This window comes from Serinus canaria, chromosome 10 (assembly GCF_022539315.1).
Source record: "Serinus canaria isolate serCan28SL12 chromosome 10, serCan2020, whole genome shotgun sequence".
Classification (NCBI taxonomy): Eukaryota; Metazoa; Chordata; class Aves; order Passeriformes; family Fringillidae; genus Serinus; species Serinus canaria.
The window spans coordinates 15,305,003-15,327,416 of NC_066324.1; the positions used below are offsets into that span (position 1 = coordinate 15,305,003).

The window sequence follows — 22,414 nt, forward strand, 5'->3', positions numbered from 1 at the left end:
ACTCACCTGCTCCACATGAAGGGCTCCAGCAGCACACTGGCTTTGTGTCAGCCCAGAACACCTGTAACAGGGCACAGTCCTGTTATTCATCTTGCAGAGCTAATGAAAAGATCCTCTTAACATCCTTGGTTATGCACCTTCGTCATGTTCCTGTTTCCTGACAAGGCCTTGCAGATGTGGGGTTTTTTTTTTTGGTTTTTTTTTGTTTTTTTTTTTTTTATTTAGAAGAACAGATAAATATTTTGCTGAAGATGCCAAGCACAGAACCCTGGAAAGCATCCAAATAAGCAGCATGGAGAAACCATTGTTGGAAGGTTTCAATGGCTACTTCAATGAATTAGTAAATAATATTGAAAATGGGCTTTCTTGATTCTCAGGTATCAAACTCCAGCTTCTAAATTGATAGAGTGACTCTGCAACAGCAGAGGCTTGTGAGGGAAAAGTTAAGGTAGTCCCTGAATGATGCAATGTAAAAAGGGGTAACTCATGGAATCAGGTGGCAGGGTCATGAACCTGCCTTTGTGAATATGACAATTAGTTACTGTGTTGAAAACATTTGCCTTGAGGGAAAGGGAAATGTTTGTATTGCAAGATACTGTAAGATGAAAAAATTTGAATTACCTCAGAGTAATATCTCTGCATAGACATTGCCCTAGAGTACACACCCTTTCAGCTTGACCTGCTTCAGTATAGGTCAAGCACATAATAAATCATGGCAATGGAATTCACAGTGACATTGCTGTGAAGTCACCACATGCCTAGCAGTGAAGGGGGACACATCTTCCTGAAAAGCAGCATTAAACATGCCTCTTCAGAAATGCAAATTCCCTGCCTGCATCCTTTCAGCCAGTATTCAAGAAAGCATGGAGGCAGACATGCAAATGTGCTGGTCATTATTCTGCTTAGTGAGCTCCAAATCTATTATTAGTCTTCTATGCACATACAAAACCATATTGAAATCTTATTAAAGTGGCTGTTTGTCTAAAATGACTCTGCCAAAGCCACTGTTGTTACTTCACATGTAACGGCAGAGAGGTTGTCATTCAGTTCATGCTGTGTGAGAGCACAGAAAATATCCAAACCTCTTAAAATCCTCCCTCTATAGAAAATTTTATGCAAAATTACTGGCAAGTGTTAAGAAAAAAACTTTGCTTAGAAGATGTTTGGCTCATGCACTGCATAAGAAGAAACAGATTAGTGAAGTATTTTGACATTATAGAGAAAAAATTGCTATATTGAATTAATTTACCATATTTTTCATGTGTTTCTTTATAAATATTTTTACACAAAGGAGGTATATAAATACAAAGGTAAAATATTTTTGTATGAAATCTACATGCTATCAGATAAATTTTCAATGTAAGTGCTAAAAAACTTAAGTGGTCAAAAGCATGATTAACACACATTTCATAAAGACAATATAACAAGAGGTATGCAACACACTGTATTCCATTCCACAATGCATACTGCTTGTTTAGCACAGTGCTGAAAAGCTGCATCCCTTTGTGTTTGTTCATGAACCCATTTCTGGTGAATGTGCAGGCAAACAATAAAAAGGCATTGGCAAACTGGAGGCTATTTTAACCACATATACACAATGGCTCTGTAGTTGCACAGAATGGTAACACAGAAGTAAACATGGAAGTGAAACAATTTCAAATGTCATTCTGTTTGTACAAAATGTCAAGTTCCCTAAGTTGAAGAAAAGAGAAGCCCACATAAAAAGCAAAATGTCAACACTGTTCCAACAGCAGTGAAACCAGTAAACCTGCTGGTAAGAACCAAGATAGCAAAAATCCAAAAGAAATGATGACTGAACTTTGTGAAATGTCTGTGCACTTTCCATTATCATTCAGTTTAGTAACAGTACTCCAGGGTATAAGAATGGATGGAGGATGGAAAAATAATGCAAACAATACAAAGCAGATACCATTAATAAAGTCTTCCATCAATCTCTGCATTTCAAAATGCTGTAAGCATCATTGTCAAGGAGGACACTGAGACCAGCACTGTGAGGCTGATGGTGAGTGAAAAAAGAAATGACCTCATTTCAAAATAGCTTATGAATGAGTCCTGATGGGCAATGAATTAAGCATAAATCTTTGACCAGTATTCTGCCTTTAACTCATTTTCAAAATCCTCTGCCCAATGGTAAGCATCCCCTGTTGAAGAGAAGTGCTGAATATTTGGGAAATCAAAGTTCCTAAGACTTAACAGGGAAGAATGACCCAAATAATACCCTGCTATTATGAAGAAAATTATCAAAATCTAGTACTTCGAATGCCACTGCAGAGAAAAGTGCTCTGGATACATCTAACTATGGATGTTGATTTCCACTCTCAGTCCTCAAAACACTTTTGCTGTAGAGACTTTTTTCTCCTTTGACGTTTGGTTTTGAAATTTACTCAAGAAAATGTGCAGAATTTATGTTCTCACCTGGAAAATCTATATTTTGTTTAGACAGACTCCTAGAAACTGTTCCTTGCTCCTCATGTGTCACAATGAAATTGCAAAATGGAAGACGAATTTGTCACAGTAGATTTGATTCAAGCAAAGATCAAAAAATCTCACCTGATCAGAACAATTTTCCTATTCTGTTTTGATTTGTTTTCCCTTGCAGGCATCTAAGAAAAGTCAGAATCTTATTCTAAGTCTACATGGACTTCTGTTGTAATCCTCATTTACACTGACACAGATCTTGGATTTCTATTATTAAAATATCTATGTACTTGATATTCTTAGAATCTCCCTAAACATTTTGAAACAATGATCACTGTTTTTCAACAGTTTAAGGCTGTCAGCATGCTTTGGGTTGGGGACAGATGTGATCCTGAAAGCAAGATTATGCCACTGAAGTTCAAGGACAGGTTAAGAATATGTCTACACATGGCTTTCCAGGTCAGATTTCTCCAAACACAACTGTATTTTGCCACTCTGACCTATTTTAGTGGATGAGAACTGCCATGTCATGCCATTCTGAAAGAGAAGCTAAGCAGCATGCATGAAATCAGAAGTGAAAGAGGGGACTGCATAATTTTTTCTTGCCTCCAACAATTTTGTTTTGATCTGAAAAACACCATGGCTACAAAGAAACCAGCTGCATAAGTGAGGATAAAACTAAGGCTGGTTAAAAATGTGTTCAGTTTGAGAAATCTTCTGATAAAATTATTACATTATAAAATTGCTCTTCCTCTAAGAGCTTTTATAATGAGCTTGTCATTAAATGAGCTTATGAGGGAGGCTGAAAGGGAACAAAGGAGTATCTATATATTTGGCATCTGTGGACTGTACCTACCTTTTATCTGCCCCTGAGAGAACATCTCCCTTTCACCCAACCCAGCAAGCATTTATTTAAGAACAGAACATGTATCTATTAAGAGAAATACATATATTCACAATTCTTCTTCAAAAATTAATTTTAAAATCCCTAATTTGTTCAATTAGTCACTCTGCTTTCTCAACTGTTGGTAAAACAGGGGCCATAAGCCACTTTAACATTCAGTTTCTGTGGATGCATTTTCTTGCCTGGTTTTCTGTTCTTCTGCTGCACTGCCAAATGCTACCACCAAATTAGTTACACTGCTGGCATGTCCTGGTCTATTTAATTTGTCCTTCACAGACTTGGATTTCCGGGAATGGCTGTGCAAACTCTTTGAGCGTACTGATGGGAACCCAGGAGTCCTTTCTGGCTTTGCTGACAGGAAATTCTCCTTCTCAGCCTTGACAGGGGCAGGCATAGAGGTGTAAGAGGCACTCATACCTGCTTCACCAACATTACTATCATCATCTGTGTCCATCTGCTTCTCCTCTGCTTGCCTTTCTGCTTCAGAGATCAACCCAGGGTACTCTGGAGGACGTTCTTGAGAAAGCTGCTGCTCCACTTCATATTTCCACTCTGTGGCCCACTGCTCAATTGTAGAAGGGCACACCTGATCCATAATGGTACTGTACTCTGAGGTCCAGTTGTTAACTCCTCCAACCAGCTTTCCCCCTTGTGCAAAAATAAAGCTCCTTGACTTCATCATAGTGGTTTGACAAGCACTGAAAGTTTCAGGAGGAAAATAACGCATTGCTTTGGATTTGTCTAAGGGATAAGAGATGGTTGCTTCTAACTTGGTACGTTCTACTTTTAACTGAGTGTTCTGAAAATCGGGTCCTGCTACTGACTGACTGTTCGTAACAGCACTTATCTGGTTTACACTTTGAGGGATCATTCCATCGCTACTGAAAACCCCCTGCTTTTCACTCCCCAAACCACCTGAGCCAGAACGGGCTCTGGAAACATTCTGTGCAATTTCTAATGTAGATTTACTGTGATCTGCTGTAGCAACTGCATTAGGACTCGAAGCATGGAGTCCAGTTTGGTGTTCTGGAGCCAGCATCCTTGGGTCTGCTCCATCTTCTTTGGTACCAATGGAATGGGCTTTTTTACGCATGGCCGGTGACATAGGCGCGGTGCTGTCATCAAAGGTCAGCTCGTCCCCACTGATGTGGTATTTGTACATGCTGTAGCCATCAGAGCTGTTGACACTGCTCTGCCTCAGGAGGTAGGCAGCATCACACTCCGAGGAGGCTCGCGAGCGCGTGTACGTCAGCTCGGATTTGTCGATGCCCGCCAGCTTCTCCAGAGCATTCACCATCCGACCCGAGAGCTCCTCCAGCTGAGAGAGCCGCAGGTCCACTGTCTGCAGAGAAGCTTTCATAAAATGTTCTCTTTCATTCACTTCTTCTAGCCTCATCGACATATTTTCAACTCTGTGGAGTATAGAAAAAGGAGCAGAGAACAGAACCTGTAGACTGGTGCAGTAACCCATTACAGGCACACAGCTCCTGATTTCTTCCTAAGGCAGAATTTTGTGGTGTCTATCATGCCTTGTTCTTTTTTCCTATGGGTAGCAACAAAAGCACGAGCATTGTCTTATTATCTATGCTTCTGTACACCATATTAGAGGGGTTTTGAACTTTGCCCTTACATTCATGGCAGGAAAGCCCTTAGGGACAGACTTCTATTAACATTTCTGCGTGTGCCACCCACTGTGTTCTCAGTTGTTCCCTTTCACTATGAAGCATCAAATTAATTACATGAAAAGTACTTTCTAATGGCATGCTCACAGGGTGACTTAAAATAGCATCAAAGCATGTTGTAAAACAGGTTCTGCAGCTGTATGAGAGAGAAATATATACTAGTGTTGATGGGATTGCTTTTGCTCTTGAAATACCTTTCTATTTTATATCAGCTGAAAGGAGTGGAACTATTGTCTAGTCCAATTAAAATAATACTTTTTCCCATTTTCTTCTTATCATTTATATCATAATGGATGTGATGGTACTAGAAAAATGCATATAGAGATAATTAACTGGAATGTGGCTTAGAGATCATATACTAATAAATCTACTGTGAAAATTAAATGAATGTTTTCTTGCTCCCATACACAAAAGATGATGAAGCATCTAGAGCAAGAAGCCATGAGAAATAAGCAAATCTACTTTGTGGCCATAGACCATAGTGAATCAGTGAGGCTTAACAGCCCTGCTTTATTCTCTGCCACATTACCTAGGAATTTGACAAATTGCCATGGATAACCAGTGTGATAGAATATATGCAGCAGGTTTAATTTACTTCTCTATTCTCAAATTTCAAACCTAATAATGCAAGATATTCAGGGCCTCTCTCAAGAGAAAGAATTTTATCTATTAAAGAATTATATGGCTCACAGAGCTAATTCATAACAAATGTTAAAATGAAGATACAAATAGATATATAGATAAATATGTATGCAGAGTACTTAATCAACAGAATACTGTGAGACAGACTAAGGTGAAAGAGTGTTTCAAATGTGTATGATTTTCATTACAGAGAGAATTTTTCTTCATTTCAAGGAACTGACAAAAGACCCCATCTCTTGACTTACTTAGATCTGCTGACAGAATAGGCAGAGCCTTTGGGAACAGTCCTGCCAAGTGACCTGGTAAAAAAGACTGCTGCCATTAGCACTGTGTGCTTACACAGCAATGTGCAAACATTACCTAGTCCTCAGAGCAAGCATAATGATTAACATGGGAATATTCCCCATCTTTTAAATGGGGAAGTTCATACTGAAAAGCTAAATGCCTTGTTCAAAGCCTGCAAGAGAATCTGTGGCAGAGATTAAAATTCAGCAGTTGTGAGTGCCAGACCCTAATGTAAACCACAGGTCCAAGGGAAGAACCCTCAGTGCTTTTGTCAGCAAGCTCCAAAATGTTTCTCATGGTTGGATGAACTGTTGGAAGCTCAACAAGCAGCATTTTTCTCAAATGGATAAAAAGCATCACTGTGATCCACAGATGGATAAGAGGTATAAAATTCATCATAAGCAAAGATGTTCTTATAACAAAGTTACCCAAAGTTAGCAGATTTAGTGACAAAACAGAGAGAATAACAAAAAGCTTGCTCTTTTGAGAGATGCACCTGCTCAGATAGTTATTTGGGATTCAGATCAGCTTCTGAGTTGGTGGTGGCTTTCTTCAAGATCAAATTCTTGTATTTTCACTCAACCAGGGCTATAAAGAAGATAATGAAAAGACTGTTCCCAACACAGAGTGGATTTTTGTTACAACAGGTACCTTTCAGAGGTAACTCTGATGCGCTCATCATTAGATGACTGCTGCTCATCCTCTTTCTCCTGGAAGTATTCTTCTACACACTGCTCTTCAAACTCATAGAGTTTTTTTAGTTCTTCATCATTCAGAAATAACTCTGTGCAAAAGAGAAGAACAGAAGAGGAGTTTCCTTTTTCTGAACTTCTGGCAGACAATTTAAATCCAAATTAGCAGTTTATTTTGGACATGGACATACTGCAGAGTCTACTCCTGCACTAAGTGAACAGAAAATTTTTTAAAATAAGCAGTGAGCACTTAGCTAAATATGGGCAGAGCTGTGAAGGAAATGGAATGCATTATGAGCATCATCTGCTCCCATGGCCATCCACAGGGGGCTCGATGTTCTGAATGACTTTGACATTGTTTAACTGATGTGCATTGAACAACCTGACCAGATTTTAAAGATAAAGACCTGGGCAATCTCTGCCAGTTTGGCTGTTCCTTCATTCAAATGTTATTCTTAAAAGGATGTGAGTTATAGGCAACAGATAAACCTAACAGATTGTTCACAGATAGTTTTTGGATAAGATGTTAAGAAATTTCTAATCACATAAGAAAAATCCAAGGGGAATATAAGCTTTTGGGAAAAATTCATCCTTTATCTGGATTTGTCCCTTTGCATTTGGAAGGAGCATTACATTTCCTTTCTTCCTTTCTCTTTTTCCTATTGTGCAAAAATGTTTCCTGTGAAATGCAGAAATAGAGGGATGTTGTGAGCATCCCTCACATTATTTCCATGAGGCATAATGAAATATTAATTAACAGTTACAGAGTATGTTAGGAGAAGAATCCTCACAGTTTTCCTGTGAAACGACAGATAAATCTGCAAATGATAGTGGGATACTCACAGTCACAGATTGCTCACAATCACAGAGCTGACACTATAGCTGACATTTGAAACTCTATCCCTTCTGTCGTTCCTATTTGCCCCTCCCAACATGTGGGCTTCACCAGAATTTGGTAAACCCCTGGATTGAATAGATACCATCTCACTGTTTTAAGAAAGCATGTTAAAGGAGGTCTTTATTAGCATCTGAGAGCTGCAAATTCTCTGGCATCCACAGAGCCCAAGAGCTGTTAAAATACGAATACTTGATACAAATATTGGCCCATACTCTCTTCTGCAAATACACTTGTTGGGCAAAGTGAACAAAACACTTCAGCGTTGTAGAAGCTGCTGCTTTCTGCTAATATGGTGCCAAGAGCTCAATTTAGAGAAGATTTCTTGCATACTCAGTCCCCTGTCACGCTCGTCCTGGTCTCCATCACCCTTCCTGCAGCGGCAGCAGATCCGCTTGATGATGATATAGATGTGGCTGAAGATAATCATTGGTGGTGGCAGGACAGGTCTGTCATGGAATGTCATTATCAGCTGGTACCTCTGGAACTTCCAGACTTGGTTGGATATTGATTTCACCTCAAAGAAGGTATTGCTGAAAGGAAACATAGGTACAGTTTCTACAAGGTCCCTAATCTCACTTCTCACTGAGCAAGTACTGTGTTGAAAAAAGCAGCAGCTCCATAATCTCATGGAGCCACAGGATTTGCTTGGTTCAGCTCTTTGTTGGTGCTACTGAACTAAGGATTAAATTGAACTCATGATTTCACTACTCCTTTTGAAGGTAGCAAACAGCAGGTGCTCTGCATCCCTCAGGCACCACTCAGAACAGTCCTCTCAGTCCAACTGCTCCTCCTGTACAAATCCCTTAGGTGCCAGTGAAAACAAACTCACGCAATTTATGCATCACATAATTGGTATTTTGGGGCTTGGTTATAAACTATTTCTTTTAACACATGCCAGTATTTGATGCTACACAAAGTATTAAATCCATGAAAAGTATTTTGTATGCTAAACTCAGAAGCTTCACATAGTTTGCCTTTAATATGCTAATCAGCTTGACCTACATAGAAGACTTTTCAAGTTTTCACAGAATGTCCTAAATTCAAACTTTACTCCCTCAAACTTCTGATTCGAAAACATGCTGCATATTCTTGTAAAGGGATTTATTCTTGGAAGCTTCATAATTTTTACAGCAAATTAAGGTGTGTTTTAAAGATGTTTAATTTTGAAATTCAGTTAGTATGAAGTGATAGTAGTCAATCCAGAGATAACAATAGTCACAGTTATGAAATACCAACTAAGAGAAAGCAGACTTGATATTCTGTCTAAGAAAAGGCTTTTCAAGCTATTTTAAAGTATCTTCAGACAGCTCACTCCATTTCTATGATGGTGATGATACTGGAACTTGCTTTTTATATTTTCTGTCCACTTATTTCCTAACTCTATGTGCTTCAGAATATCTACATTCATACAACCAGTTAAAATATCACTTCAAAACTAAAGAATTCCTGTGTACACATAGATTTTACTTTCTTTAGGTTAAGTCTACATGAGACTATGATCAATGATAAATAACAATCTGTCTTCATTCTGTGTCTCCTTTTAGAGCAGGAATTCCCCAGCCAGATCTCAACCCTGTGCAAACAGCCTGGGATGGCAGGAGTTAACAGCATGACCTACTTCCCAAACTGCTGATTCCTTGGTCCTTCAGCCAATAATAGCTACCATTGTAAGATTCTTCCCCTTCTCCCCAGCTATGTGACTGGCATTTGAGTACTTTAAATTCATGACCTTTTAAGCTACATACATAAAATGAAAGACAGGCTTTGTGAGCTGCAGATTTCTGGGCACCCGAAGTACTGTTTTTTGCATTTGTGACACAAGCTTACACCGACAAGCCCTCCAACACTACATGTTTGAAGGCAACAAAAATGGATCACCTGCTTCTCTCAGGTGCTCTGTTCAGAAAGGATTGCCAGCAAGTCATGATTTTTTTAATCCCTAGATCATGAGAGGAAAAGCATGCAATCTAAGTGCAGGTAGGAAGAACAAGCAGCAGAAATGTATTTAGCTTTACTCCAGATAAGTCTAAATATAGATATGTGCATACTGCATGCTGCTTGGATTGGCCACAGACCTTGATGACACATAGCCATCCTCCCTGATGGTTCAAGGCAATGCAGACTATTTTTTTAGGTCATGAAAGGATTCTGCAAGGCCCTAATTTCTTTTTCTAAATGGAAAACAAAACAGGACAAAAGCCAGCTGATGTAGTGGAAATGCCTCAGGCTTTTGTAGTTCAGAGTTTGGTTCTGCTGTTCTCTCACAGAGCTGTGACTGCCAGTGGCTACAGGGTTTCTGTCGGGTGTGTGCCAGGTTTCATGGATCCTATTTCTCATCTTTCCACAGCAACCTGAGGCCTGTCACTATCCATTAGAAGGTAATTGGAAGTAGCCAGGTTCTCTCACATCTGTTGCTGCAATCGCTGGCAAATTCAAAGCCACCTTTCCTCACTCTTCTCCAGGGCACAGCCTGCTGCCAGTGTTTGCCAGTGACATCCATGGAACACTGAGATCCTGAGTGAATGCAAACCCTTGCAGAATCAGTTGTTGGGCTCAAACAGAAACTTTATCTTGACAATAAGACAAAGATGCATGATTGTTTACGTACTTGAAGACAGCAATCAGCAGGTTTACCAACAGGATATTTGCTACCAAGAGGTAACAGGCCATGATAGCAGGAGTGAGCCAGGCCCCTGGGATGCATGGAGGAAGGCGTTTACCATCATCATCATAGAGATTGTCCCCGCAAGGAGCTGAAGGAAAATCAGGAAAGGTATTTTTCACAAATTGTCTGATACTTAAAAATGCTATTCTCATTTATTTAATGATGACACATGCATAAATGTTGCCAGATTTTGTCAGTTTATTTCCAGAAGCAAGTATGTATAATTTCCACTTCAAATTCTGCTTCCATATTAGTGATCAGAGAGGCAACTCCTTACTGTACAGTGTGGCTTTCTATTCATATTCCCATGGATTTTCTTTTTCTCACAGTAATAGTCAAAGACCAGATCTTAATGTGTACACATAAATATTAATAGTTGAATTACAATTACCAAAACAAATTACTAAACCTAGCTTGTAAGCATACCTTGCCAAAGAGATGAAAGCATTGTTTTAGTGGTAACAGATTGCTGAGTATAAATTCAAAATCTACAGGGGCTAAGAGAACTGAAGAGGCCTTTAATGTCCCTTTAATGAACCAGCTTCACTGGGGGTTTACACCTGTGCCCCCTCTGCACACTTGTCCCTGCCTGAGCTGCGTCTCACCCCTGCCTCCAGGATGGACCTTGGAGCAGTGTTAGTCCCCTGGATGGACCCTTCTGTCTCTGGCCCTGTCTCTTTTTGCCCCTTATTGGATTCCCTGGATGGATCCCAGACCTGTTTGGGGCTGTTAATGTTACCAACAGGTTAATGCTACCAAAAAGATCCAATTCTAAAATGAAAATTATATAGTAATAACAAAATAAGACTACTGATAATGGGACAAAAATTGAGAATATTGATCAAACCAATATAAAATAATTGCCTGAAGTAATTCTAAGTTTACACAGGTTGTCTTGGTAAGACCTGTCTTGGAGTTGGGTAAATGCAGCAATTTTGTTCTAAGTGCAGTGCCAATATATCTAATTTCAAATACAAGGCTAACTTTTGGAACTATTTAGTAGCATGTAAAGTTTTTGTCAGCCACAGGTTCCTTAGCTGTAATCTAAACAAATGCAAAGTCTGACAGAGTTCATAACAAATTTAGTTTATGTGAATAGAAAACCCAGTATTTTTAAAATTTTGAAAAAAAACCACAATGCTTCAACCTCACTTGAAATGAAATATTTGAACACAAACTACACTTATTTACTGAGGTCTTAAAGAACTCTTCAGACTATAATTAACAACATTTATTTTACTTGCTTTTCAAACATCAGACCTAAATTTTTTCCTAGTTTTCTTAAGAAAAGTATAGCAGGAAAGTAAAGTGAATTCTAATTTTATTCAACTGGACAAATGAAAATATCGCCAAAACAACAGTAATATTGTATCTAGGTAATCAAAGGGAATTAGTTATACAACGCCACTTATGCATCATAATTTAAAAAACCCAATTATTTTACTGTTGGTGTACTAGAAACAAGTCTTAGCAACAACTTCAACTCAGTTAAAACTTCTGATCTGCATTTTGTATTAAAACATTTTCCCTCTGCTTATTTTCTAATGAAACTATTACAGTAGAAAAAAAACATTCACACCTGAATATTGCATGAGTTCTGCAATTAAAATATGAGTAACTAGTCAAGAAAAACATTAATGAACATATTCAGCTAAATGAGATAATCAGCTCTCCCCAGAGACTTACGATTGATTTCCATGGCATAGACTGAACACCAGTCCAAAGGAACAGAGTAGAGAGGAGGCAGGAAGAGAAAAAAGAAAACAATACAATAATAAACAGAGCCCAAAAAAAGATGATTGGAAATACAGTTCTGCTGCCAAGAAAGGATAAGCAACTCAAATGTCAGAACAGTAGAGACATATGCTGAGAAATAACGTCTTTGTTAAAAATGCATTGCATTCTGCAATTTCCTTTTCATGCTGTTTCCCCCAAATGTTACATATGGCAGCAAACTAATGATAATAATATATCACAAAATGCTTCTGGCAGATGATCATTTAAATACACATGATATTTCTGGCAAGTAAACAAAACTGGCTGTCAACACCACGTTATCACACAAAAATCATTCTTTCAGCTATCATGGAAACATTTTCTTTCTTTTCTTTTCTTTTTTTTTTTAACCACCCTGGCTTTGAATCTATCAGGTGTTTCTTTTGAATAGCTGCATTTCCACTAATAGGCATGCTGTTTAACACTCTAAAAACATCAGTATCATTAATGCCCATTTTGACTACCAGTCTGGATACTTGCCTGCCAGTTCCTAAATGCTGGTAAGAAAAGTCACAATATTGAAAGAAACTCAACCAGGCTTCTTCATTGTTTAAGAATATGATGCTGTTGAGTACAAGATGCTGATAACTTCTTGCTTGTGCACATCTTCTAAAGAGAGAGAGCCACACAAAAGCTTCCTGGGGTGCATTAGGGAAAGTGTTACCAGCAAATTAAGGGAGGTCATTTTTTGCCTCCACTCAGCTCTGCTGAAACCATGTCTGGACTTGTGTGTCTGGTTCTCAGCTCCCCAGGGGTGGAAATCAGGCATGGACATATCAGAATAGTCCAGTCGTGGCCACAGAGATTACTAAGGAAATTGGACTAGCTGACAAATGAGGCAAGACTGAGAAAGCTGGGATAATTTAGTCTAGAGAAGGTCAAGGAGATCTTACCAATGTTATAAATACCTGATGATGTATGGGAGAAAAGAACACAGGGCCAGACTCTTCTCAGTGAAAGGAGAAGCAGCAGTGGGGAAAGGTGGAAAGATGGATAATTCAATTTAAACCAGGCTGTCCAGAGAGGCTGCACACTCTTCATCCTTCAAGATACTGTAAACATCACTGGACAGTCCCTAAGCCACCAGGGATAAATCTAATTTACCCTGTTTTGAGCAGGAAAGTTCAACTGGATCATCTCCAAAGGTACCTTCCAAGCCCAGCAAACTCTGTGACTTGTGATCTCCAGATGAGTCTATGGGATTCTTCCTATCCTCAGAGAAGCTATTGACAAAGTCCAACTACCTTCTTTCTGAGGGAAAATTTGATTAAATAAATTGTTCACACCCCTGGACCTTACCAAAACCAGCCATTAGCTCTTGAGTCAGAGTCATATTAGACTGCCCATAGCCATGGCTCCCCAATGACTTCTGAGGCTGCTTTTGTGGTGTGTTTACAGAGAACCCCAGACAGGTTAGAGTGAAAATTTCTTATTGAAAGCAAAAAGATTTTCAAGAGTCAGTCCACAGACTTCTACACAGGAGAAATGTACAGAACAATTGTAAGGCAGTGTAGAAGAATGCCTTGCATAGCCAGAATTACTTTAATATTAAAATAACATAAAGCCAAACATTTCCAAGTCAGTTTATGCACAGCAAAGCTTCTGACCTGGGAAGGACCAAGTAGCTGAATTTGTACAACCAGAAAGTCCAAACCTTTTGACCCCCAAATCTTTTGCACTGCTGAAGAAAGATTTCCAATTCAAAGCATGCTGAGTATATGACTGAGAAATTACTGAAAGCATGAGAGAAACCTGAGACAACTCTTACACTAAAGAGGTGGTTGGTAAAGTGTGAGTTTTGATTTATAAGGAAATCAAACTGTCTACACTGGCAAGCATTCTTTGCTCAAACTGAACATGAGATAAGGGATAGCCCATTACAGTCACTTCCTCTCCATGGGGCAATTGTCCCACTTGTGAACCAAGATAAGCTCAGGATCTCTCATGTGCACCAAAACTGCAGTATCAGACAGCAGATAAATGGCTTGGCCTTTCACTTGGCAAGAGTAACTTACTGTACCCTCAGTTACATTACTGAAACAAACATTCATTAGGAAAACAAAGTTCTTCTGACTGTGCACTGTCAGAAACAGACTAATGACACTTTATTCCTTTCTAAACAGTTAAAGTACACTTTAATGACATTTAGAATAAAAGCTTCTCATGATGCTGAACCTTAATGGTTTTTGAACTCAGACCTTCAAGGTTCTTCAGCCTTCCACTTCCCTACCTGTCAGTAGGTGGAAGTATATGCAGGTGACTGAAGTAACAAATACACAAAGCTGAAACAGCAGCTTGTATTATTTCAGATAAAGTGCAAACTACATGATACACACTAGAAGAGGCCAGCTGCACATTGGACTGTCATACAAATTTCCAATATTAAACAAAATTAGCAGTAACAGGACGGCTTACATCTCCTTTAAAATGCTGACAGGTGGTTTTTTAAAGTGTGCAGGATTCCTGTAAGAAAGACTTTCCATATCCAAAGCTAGTCAAGTGTAGATTGCTTTTTTTGTTTTGTTTTCCCATAGGTGTAGAAAAGAACAACATGAGTGATTCATGAAATGGAAACATTTCTGAAAGCAGACAGATGTATTTTACTGGGAGTAAAAATGTATGAGCTCATTGCTTGTGAGTTGGAGATGAAAGGATATGTGTATTTTAATCTCCCTGCACAAGGGATTCATTTTTTTTTTTCTTCTGCTGGAACTGACTCTTAGTAAACCTTTGAATGAAAAGAACATTTCAGAATGATCTCTGTTGATCCCTGCAAGTAAACAGAATACTTCACACTGCCACACTCTTGGACCGGAGAATATTCCAGACTACATCACTTCCCGTGGTAACTGAATTTGAATATAAACCAAGAGAGCAGACACGCGGGTGGGGAAGAGAAAATTGCTCAGCCTCAGGTCTGCCACACGAAAACAACGACAATATCATCGTAAAGCAAAACCACAACTTCCAAATTAAAAGCATTAATTTGGGTCTGATCATCTGCCTGAGAAACAGGAAACAGAGTCTTACTATGAATTCTACTCTTACGGTCTATCTGGTCAGCGAACACCTCTCCGTAGATCATCCAGTAGGGCATGTAGAAGATGTTGCGCGCCAGCCTCCAGGAGGGCTCCTCGTCTGGGTGCAGGATGGCCTGCCGGGCTACTCCAAAGCTCATCAGAACCACCAGCATGATGACCACAAAGTACAGCATGTCAATCATCTGCATGAGAGAGAGGAGAGACCACAGAGAGGCTCTCAGCACCACCAGGGAGCACAGTGGGAGCAGCTGGTCTGTCTGCCAGCACGCATTGCAGCAAACAGGAAAAGAGCAGGAGAATCTTCTTGACATCGTGCTGCAAGTACTACTCATTAGTACTTCAAGTACTACTCTACTCAGGTATTAAGCATACATCCAAATGCAGAGAAAGCAGGTACTTAAAGGAATACCAGCTTATATTTCAAAATACTTAAAATGCTAAAACCTTTGCTATTTCCATTCTCCTTTGAATCAAATGTAGTATGCTGTGCTTTCAGCACAGACCTCCTCTGTGGCTGCAAAAAGGTGATATAATAATCATTGCTGTACCATCTCCTGTGCACAGCTGATGGGTTTCTGGATGATTCTGGTGTACCTGCAATCTGTCATTGCATAACATCTTGTGAGTGTTTGAAACTCATGGGGCAACTTTTCACAGGCTGTATTCAGTCCTACTAAATAGAAAACCTCTTTTTAAAGCAGAATGGAATTTAGGTTCCCATGGAGTTCTTAAAGACATAATTTATAGAAATTCAGGCACTAACCATCTTTCCAATCATCATGACGTAAGGTCCCAGATATTTGTTCACACCAAAGATATCCAGTACTCTGATGTACCAGAAAATGATATCTACACAGTAAATCACTCTTCCATAACCCATGTAAGGCTGGTTCTGCAGGCGAAGAACGGCTCCTATGATAAATACTGAAATAGCCACCAGGTCAGTAATATTCCAGTATTCCTGGAGCCAAACTTTGATTTTTTGGCTCAGCTTCCCAGGCTCTGACATTAAAATCTGAAATAAAAAACAAACAAACAAATGAACTTACAACAACAACAACAAAAAAATTAGAAAAAAACCTCCAAGTTACATTTTTGAAGTAATGGTCATGAAAAAAGACCAACCCTGTCATATTCAACAGGTGTCTGAATATCAGACACCCTCCACTGTCAGCAAAATTCATTTCAAGCAATAGTATTTTTAGTGATTAGTATATGACACTAGTATTTTAGTTATTTTTAGTTATTAGAATATGACACCCTTCTCTCTCCTGTGTCACCTCTCAACCCTGTGCACAAGTCCAGGCCATTATAATCTCTAAGAGCAAGCTTTGTTCTAAGGATTATGGGATGTTGGGATGGGCAGGCTTTACCTCTCTGACTTTCTCCAAAGCCAATGTCACAATGTAGGAGATGACAATCCATTCCTGGACTGATGGCCACCGTTCCATCCGCACCAAGATGATGTAATTAAATAACATCAAGTAACCAAGGTATGATATCTGCCAAAAAAGAGGAAAATCCTTCATGGACTCTAGATGATGTATCCTAGGATCCTTCCAAATTAGGCAGTGTTACTTGAGATGACTCACACACACAAAAAACCCCCAGTCTCCACTAATTTCCATTACACAGTCCTGGATTATTAGTGTAGGCCAAAAGAACTAACACTCAGTTTTCTGTAACCACTCGTGTAAATGTCAAACTGGTGGTGCTGCTGTCTCCAAGCTGCACAGCAGCCTTTGGTGATCAGCCAAACTAAAAAATTCTGAGACCTTAGAAATCCAGAGTTAAGAAACCAAAAAGGATTCAATGACTTAAAAGGGAAAAAAAACTTGGAAGCAAAACAGTAACAAACTAAAAGATATTTCAGGGAGAAAATGGAATTTTCTAAAGAATGGAATTGTCAGTGGGAAATCTTTACCCACTATCTCAAGGCAGAACAGGGAGCAAAGCTGTCAGCAGCACCTGCCTGGAGGGGTAGGCAAAATGAAGAGCCATACAGCCCACTTGCTTTCTCCACTCTGTAATGATGTGGTTGAGCCCATCTGGGAAGAATACACTCTTCAGCTGAAGCCAGAGGCATACAAACTTCATTTCTCAGTCCCTCTTCCTACACTTGTCACTTCAATCCATCTACATGGACAGTAGGTTGGCAGGTGGTTTGGTTACTTTAAGCAGCTCCCAGTCTCAGGAGCAAGTTTCTTGCTGAAGCCTAATTCAGTAAGAGCAAAGAAGGCTGCATCACCAGAGAAGAAACATCAGACAGAAGGTAGGCAAATCCTCTTAGCTGAGGGGCCTGATAATGTATGAAAGCAAAGCCCCTTTGCTCAGTTCCCTAATAACTGTGCTAATTAGGACGTTCACATGAACCTGTGTGTTGAGGCTAAGTGTGAAATATTCAGCTGCTGAAGACCCTTACTTGCACAAGAAAAAAAGACTTCCTTCTCTGCAGGAAGCAGGCCTGCTGCAAAGCCCTCCACACTGGCACAGCCAGGGGCCTCCAGCACCTAAAAGAATCCCAGAGGCTATGGAACATATGATCCAGACAGCTGAATTATCTCATTTGTTGAAAGAAGAAAAACAGCAATTCTAAAGCACTCTAAACCAGGCCCTTTATGCCTTGGGCCTTTTTAGTCTATTAAAATGCAATTTCTTTGCACTGTAAAACCATGTTGAACACTTTTCTTTGAAATTAAATAGGAATTTTGCTTTTAAATTATTAACTCAGGCAGCAGAAAGGGATCGATGTAGTGTTTTGTGATTAAAATGTGCTAAAACTAAAAACCTGCATATTGCTATGACCTATCAGGCATCCTAATCTTGAACACATAAGAAACCAGTGTCCCTTTTACAGGGCACACACAAAATTTATGAGCAGTAGCATGAACAGATGTTCTATTTTATTATAACGGTTTAACAACAGATAATTCTTGATGCAATAAATAGAAAATTAGATGCTTGTCAAAAATAAGTATTTTAGTTTAGATAGGTTTTAATTGTTTTAATAAAAGTATCTATGAAGTCTTAGCAGACTGGGATCCGTGCTCCCATCTAGGCTGCACCCATCTGAGCAAAATAGCAAATGGCAATGATACCATGGGGTTACTTCTTGGGTCCTAAAGGACATTTCAATGCAGAACCTTTAGAAAGCAAGAGAATCCAGTCTAGTTTGGATTGAGTGACTGGATTGTGGAGCTTGCACTTAGTTTGGTGCATTCCACACAGAGCCTCCTTCACAGACCATAGGAGCTTTAGAGGCTGACAATGTAAGCTTCAGTTATCCATTCTGTTTCACTGTCTGTGCATTTTCCTCTGGATAATTCAGTGATTTACTCATCAGATTCCACAAAAGTCAGTATAATATTTATTTACTATGTTTCTCACTTTTACATTGGAATCCTGTCAGTTTCACAGGTGTGAGAAAAATGATCACTATTAGTTTAATCATCATGACTTACTGTGTAGAACCAAAATTTTACAATAGGTGCATTATAGAATTCATAGATCTTTGTTCCAATTGGAAGGCTCGGTTGTTTTTTCTTTCCATTCTCTTCATCCCCTTTTCGGGAGCCTGTATCTGCATTTGCATCCTGGAAGACCAAAGTTGTCAGATTTCATTAATACAAAGCAGCAAAAATAGTACTTTTCCTGAACTACAGCCCCAGCCAGCTGTTAACTATGCAGGGATTCCCCTGAGCAACAGATGTCTTTTAAAAGTATATAAATAGAATTCTGTAAATCTGGAACTACACAGACACTTCCCATGCCCTGAGAATCCAGTCTATACTCTCCCCTAATTCTTCACTGAGTTTATTCCCCAGAGGCAGTTGAGATTTTCACCTGAGTGAGCTACAGCATAATCAGAAAAGTCAGGAAAATGAGCAGTCCTGAGATATTAGAACGTTCTAATAATCTCAATTACTGACCGCATTTTCCTCCTCTTTTTCTTTGCCTTCCTCATTTTCCTTTGATGTCTGGTAGGAGTAGTCATCATAACTGCGATACTCCAGGAAAAGGATGGTGGGAGGGAAGAGAATTCCCATTATAACCTGTGAACAAGAAAGAATTCAACTCAATATTTGTTTATATTATGGATTTTGTAACAAGGTAGGTCGCAACCCAACATTTTTTTTGTACAGTATTCAAGATTTTCTGCCATCCCCAAGCCTATAGAAATGAGTATTGGCAATAAGGTATTTAATGAAATATGGCACCCTGGAAAGCATCCCATCTCCACAAATACCCTGCAATTAAGAAATTGTGCTCCAAAATTAGTGTGCAGAGAAATGCCATGGAATGGACACAGTGGTGGTTAGAAGAGGTTTGTTGCTGGAGTTACTTCAAACACCTACTATCATTTGCTTTAATAGTTAAAAAACCTATGAAAGGTAAAAGAATCTTTGCAGATAGCCCTGGGAAAATTCTCTTACTATATGAGATTGCTTAGATACAGAAACATAAGCCAAAGTACAGAAAAGGAGCAGAGAACGGAAGGCAGGTAATGAATCTAAAACAAACATCAGGAGGTTGATTAATTCTTTGGAGAAAAGAAAGGAAAATAATGAACTGATTTGGGAAGCACCATGATGCAATCTGAAAGGCAGATTCAGTTCCTTGAAGATTTTAAACAGGCTTAAGAAGGAGATATGGGACAGTGGAAATAAACTGAGAATGGCAGAGGCAGTGTAATGTGTATGTCAGCAAACTTGGGAATCTGACCTGGGAAAACAGATAGGGCACTTTGTCAGTAAGGGGAATGTAAAGAAATAAGAAGGTGAGCAGGATGGGTCTCCATATGGGTGACAGCAACTGCATAACTCAACAAAGAAAGGATTCTATTCGCATGAAAACACACACATGCAAACACTGCACTGCTTCCTTAGTGTTCACTCACTTGTGTTTCTCTTCTGTGAGAGGCCCCTCACACTACTTGTTTTTTTTTGTAAATCAAACAATTAGGAAATATTAAAATTAGTAGGAGAGACTGCATCATCAAATCAGAGAAGCAGGAAATAAAGATCACATGGTTTCACACAATGCAATTACACAGATTTCACTCTTTTCAACACTGAGTCTCAACTGGTAAGGTATTAAGCAATTTAAGAAGCATGCGTCCACATATGGTTTATTCTGTCTCTATTCCTATTGCATGGACCCCTAATGGAAATATTTTTGCTTGTCTACAACTGATTTTTAATAGGAGTATGCTCTCAATTAACAAATTTCATGCTTTATTGAAAGCCACAATTTGTCTCTCAGATTCCAATCATGCTAAGTGTTTTATGGAGTTATATTTTCCTTTGTCATGGCATAACATTCCTTAGGTATCCTAAAATTGGAAACTAAAGAAATTAGCTTTGAAACAGATATGTTCTTAAAACATCTCTAAGTAAGTGACTTTTGCTGTGCAAACACTTTGTGTAACAAAGTGCTGCATCCAACAAGCTCTCTTTGGAAATGTTGCAGAACAGGACTACCTTCAGGCCGGGGTTTTTCCGCATGCGCAGCCGCCCCATCCACATGTCTGTCAGCAGCATCTGGCTGCAGGTGTGAGCAATGAAGTCCCTGTGTTTAGCTGCCACAGCCAACTTCAGGCAGGTAGAATTACTCCAGTTTTTCAGTTCATATGTCAGCAGTTTCATGGCAATCTGCTCATCATGTTTATAGGACTGATCCAAGAGTTCAACAGCCAGCTGGCCAAAATCTCTGGAACAAGATAAGATCAGTGAAGTTACACTGAGAAATCCCTCTGCTTTGAGGTTTTAGCTCTGTTCACTGGGCATCATGTTTATCCACAGACATGTATCCACAAGAAAAACCAATCTCAAGCTTAATTTGGGGCAGTCTACAAAAGTTCCAAACAAACTGTTAGTGAGCAGAGGGAATTTGCTTAGATCAGTAACATCTTGAAGACAGTTTAGTTAAATCATCAGTTTAGTTAAATAATTTTTGGGAGTAAATTCTAAAAATAACTTTGTTAAATAAAACTGGCTAGTTTTACAGGGAGAAGCTCAAGAAAGAATGCATTCTGTCAGAAAAGAGGCAAGTGTTCTCCTTGCTAGTGTTGCCATGAGATCCAGAGACCATGTTTTTCCTTGTCTGTAGTTGATAAATTGGCTCCAAATGGCATTCTGTGAAACTACATTTAGAAATTATTGTACTGAACTAAAAGTAAAGTTTCTCACCAAGCTAGATATAAAATCTGCTCTGCATCTACTAACTTTGAGTTGTTGTCCAGATCCTGAGAGATGTCATCCACCAGCTCACTCTCTGAAGACTCATGGGCCATAGACTTGTAGAGTTTACAAGCCACAAGTGCCTTGGCCATGGATTCCTCCCCTCGTTGCCAAAGGAACAGGGCCATCTTCTGCCGTTTCATGAGCACAGCCCACACCATCAGCTCATGAAAGGGATACTGAAAGCGGCTGACTTCTGGGTCATCCACATCAATATCAATCTCTTCCTCTTTTTTCTTCTTTTTCTTCTTCCCTTTGGTGGGAGGCTCATCATCCTGGGAAGAAAAATTGTTCCCATCAGCTTTTAACAGCTCACCTGACAACAGTACCATGCATGGAACAAGTGCTGAGAGGACACATTAACACTCAAAATTCTAACCTGGTTTTGCTGTTTGCTACCATGAATGCAATAGGACAGAGCATGCACTGGGCAAGCACACACAGACTCAGATTTTGTGCAGGGTGCTGTTTCTTGTACACATAATTACAAGTCACCCATTCTGGAAAAGTGCAGTAGAGCCCCCTGGTACTGAAGGCATCCCTTCACACTGCATTGTACACAGATCCCTACTTCATGTGGAATTGCCCAGGCTGGTCTGTAACAAATTAATATTTACTGAATTCCTCTGCAGTGTCAGTGGGACTCTAACAAAGCTGAATTCCCTACAGATAGGCTCCACTGTCATTTCTGATTCCACATGCCTGTGTCTATCCCTGCACAACAGTGCTGCACATCTTCCAGGTACCAGAGCACTTTTCTGACTGACGTGCAGGCCATGGCAACATGCAAAAGGCAAAGACAGGCACACAGCACTCTTAAGAACAGCAAGATACCAAAGGGAGTCTTCACCTTGGAATAAGCAATCTCCTCCTATGTATGCAGTGCACCTGGAAGGTATTAAATATCCCATTTCTTAAAGGGATAGGGAGGATAGGCCATTACTACAGGAACCAACATGGAAGTAACTGAAGGGAAGTAGTGACAATGAAGCAGGATCCTGAAGGGAGAAAAGCCATGATTGGGAAAATTAGGGTTTAAAAAATGTAGGAAGAACATTGCATATATAAGACAGAACTCATCATCACTGTAGTAGACCTTGAGTCCAATCTCAGAAGTGGATTGCAAGTAAAAGAAATTGCTATTCTACAAA

The 22,414-nt window shown here is 39.4% G+C and overlaps 1 protein-coding gene across 4 annotated transcripts in view; it reads right to left on the reverse strand.

The window, feature by feature from the left end:
• Window positions 1–276: 276 nt before the first annotated feature.
• The window catches only part of TRPM1 (transient receptor potential cation channel subfamily M member 1), a 95,182-nt gene continuing 73,044 nt past the window's right edge, over window positions 277–22,414 (reverse strand). For 2 of the 4 annotated variants that reach the window (XM_050978452.1, XM_050978453.1), the window contains exons 16-26: window positions 21,249–21,538; window positions 20,505–20,733; window positions 18,954–19,076; window positions 18,486–18,617; window positions 16,398–16,526; window positions 15,788–16,039; window positions 15,014–15,206; window positions 10,151–10,295; window positions 7,873–8,072; window positions 6,604–6,736; window positions 278–4,755 (exon numbers count right to left, since the gene is read on the reverse strand). In XM_050978452.1, the coding sequence (XP_050834409.1) occupies window positions 3,492–4,755; window positions 6,604–6,736; window positions 7,873–8,072; window positions 10,151–10,295; window positions 15,014–15,206; window positions 15,788–16,039; window positions 16,398–16,526; window positions 18,486–18,617; window positions 18,954–19,076; window positions 20,505–20,733; window positions 21,249–21,538 (3,090 nt within the window). In that variant the 3' untranslated portion in view covers window positions 278–3,491. Of the gene's footprint in view, window positions 4,756–6,603; window positions 6,737–7,872; window positions 8,073–10,150; window positions 10,296–13,227; window positions 13,235–14,996; window positions 15,207–15,787; window positions 16,040–16,397; window positions 16,527–18,485; window positions 18,618–18,953; window positions 19,077–20,504; window positions 20,734–21,248; window positions 21,539–22,414 lie in introns of all 4 variants that reach the window. The other 2 variants (XM_030228485.2, XM_050978451.1) reach the window with 2 other exon arrangements.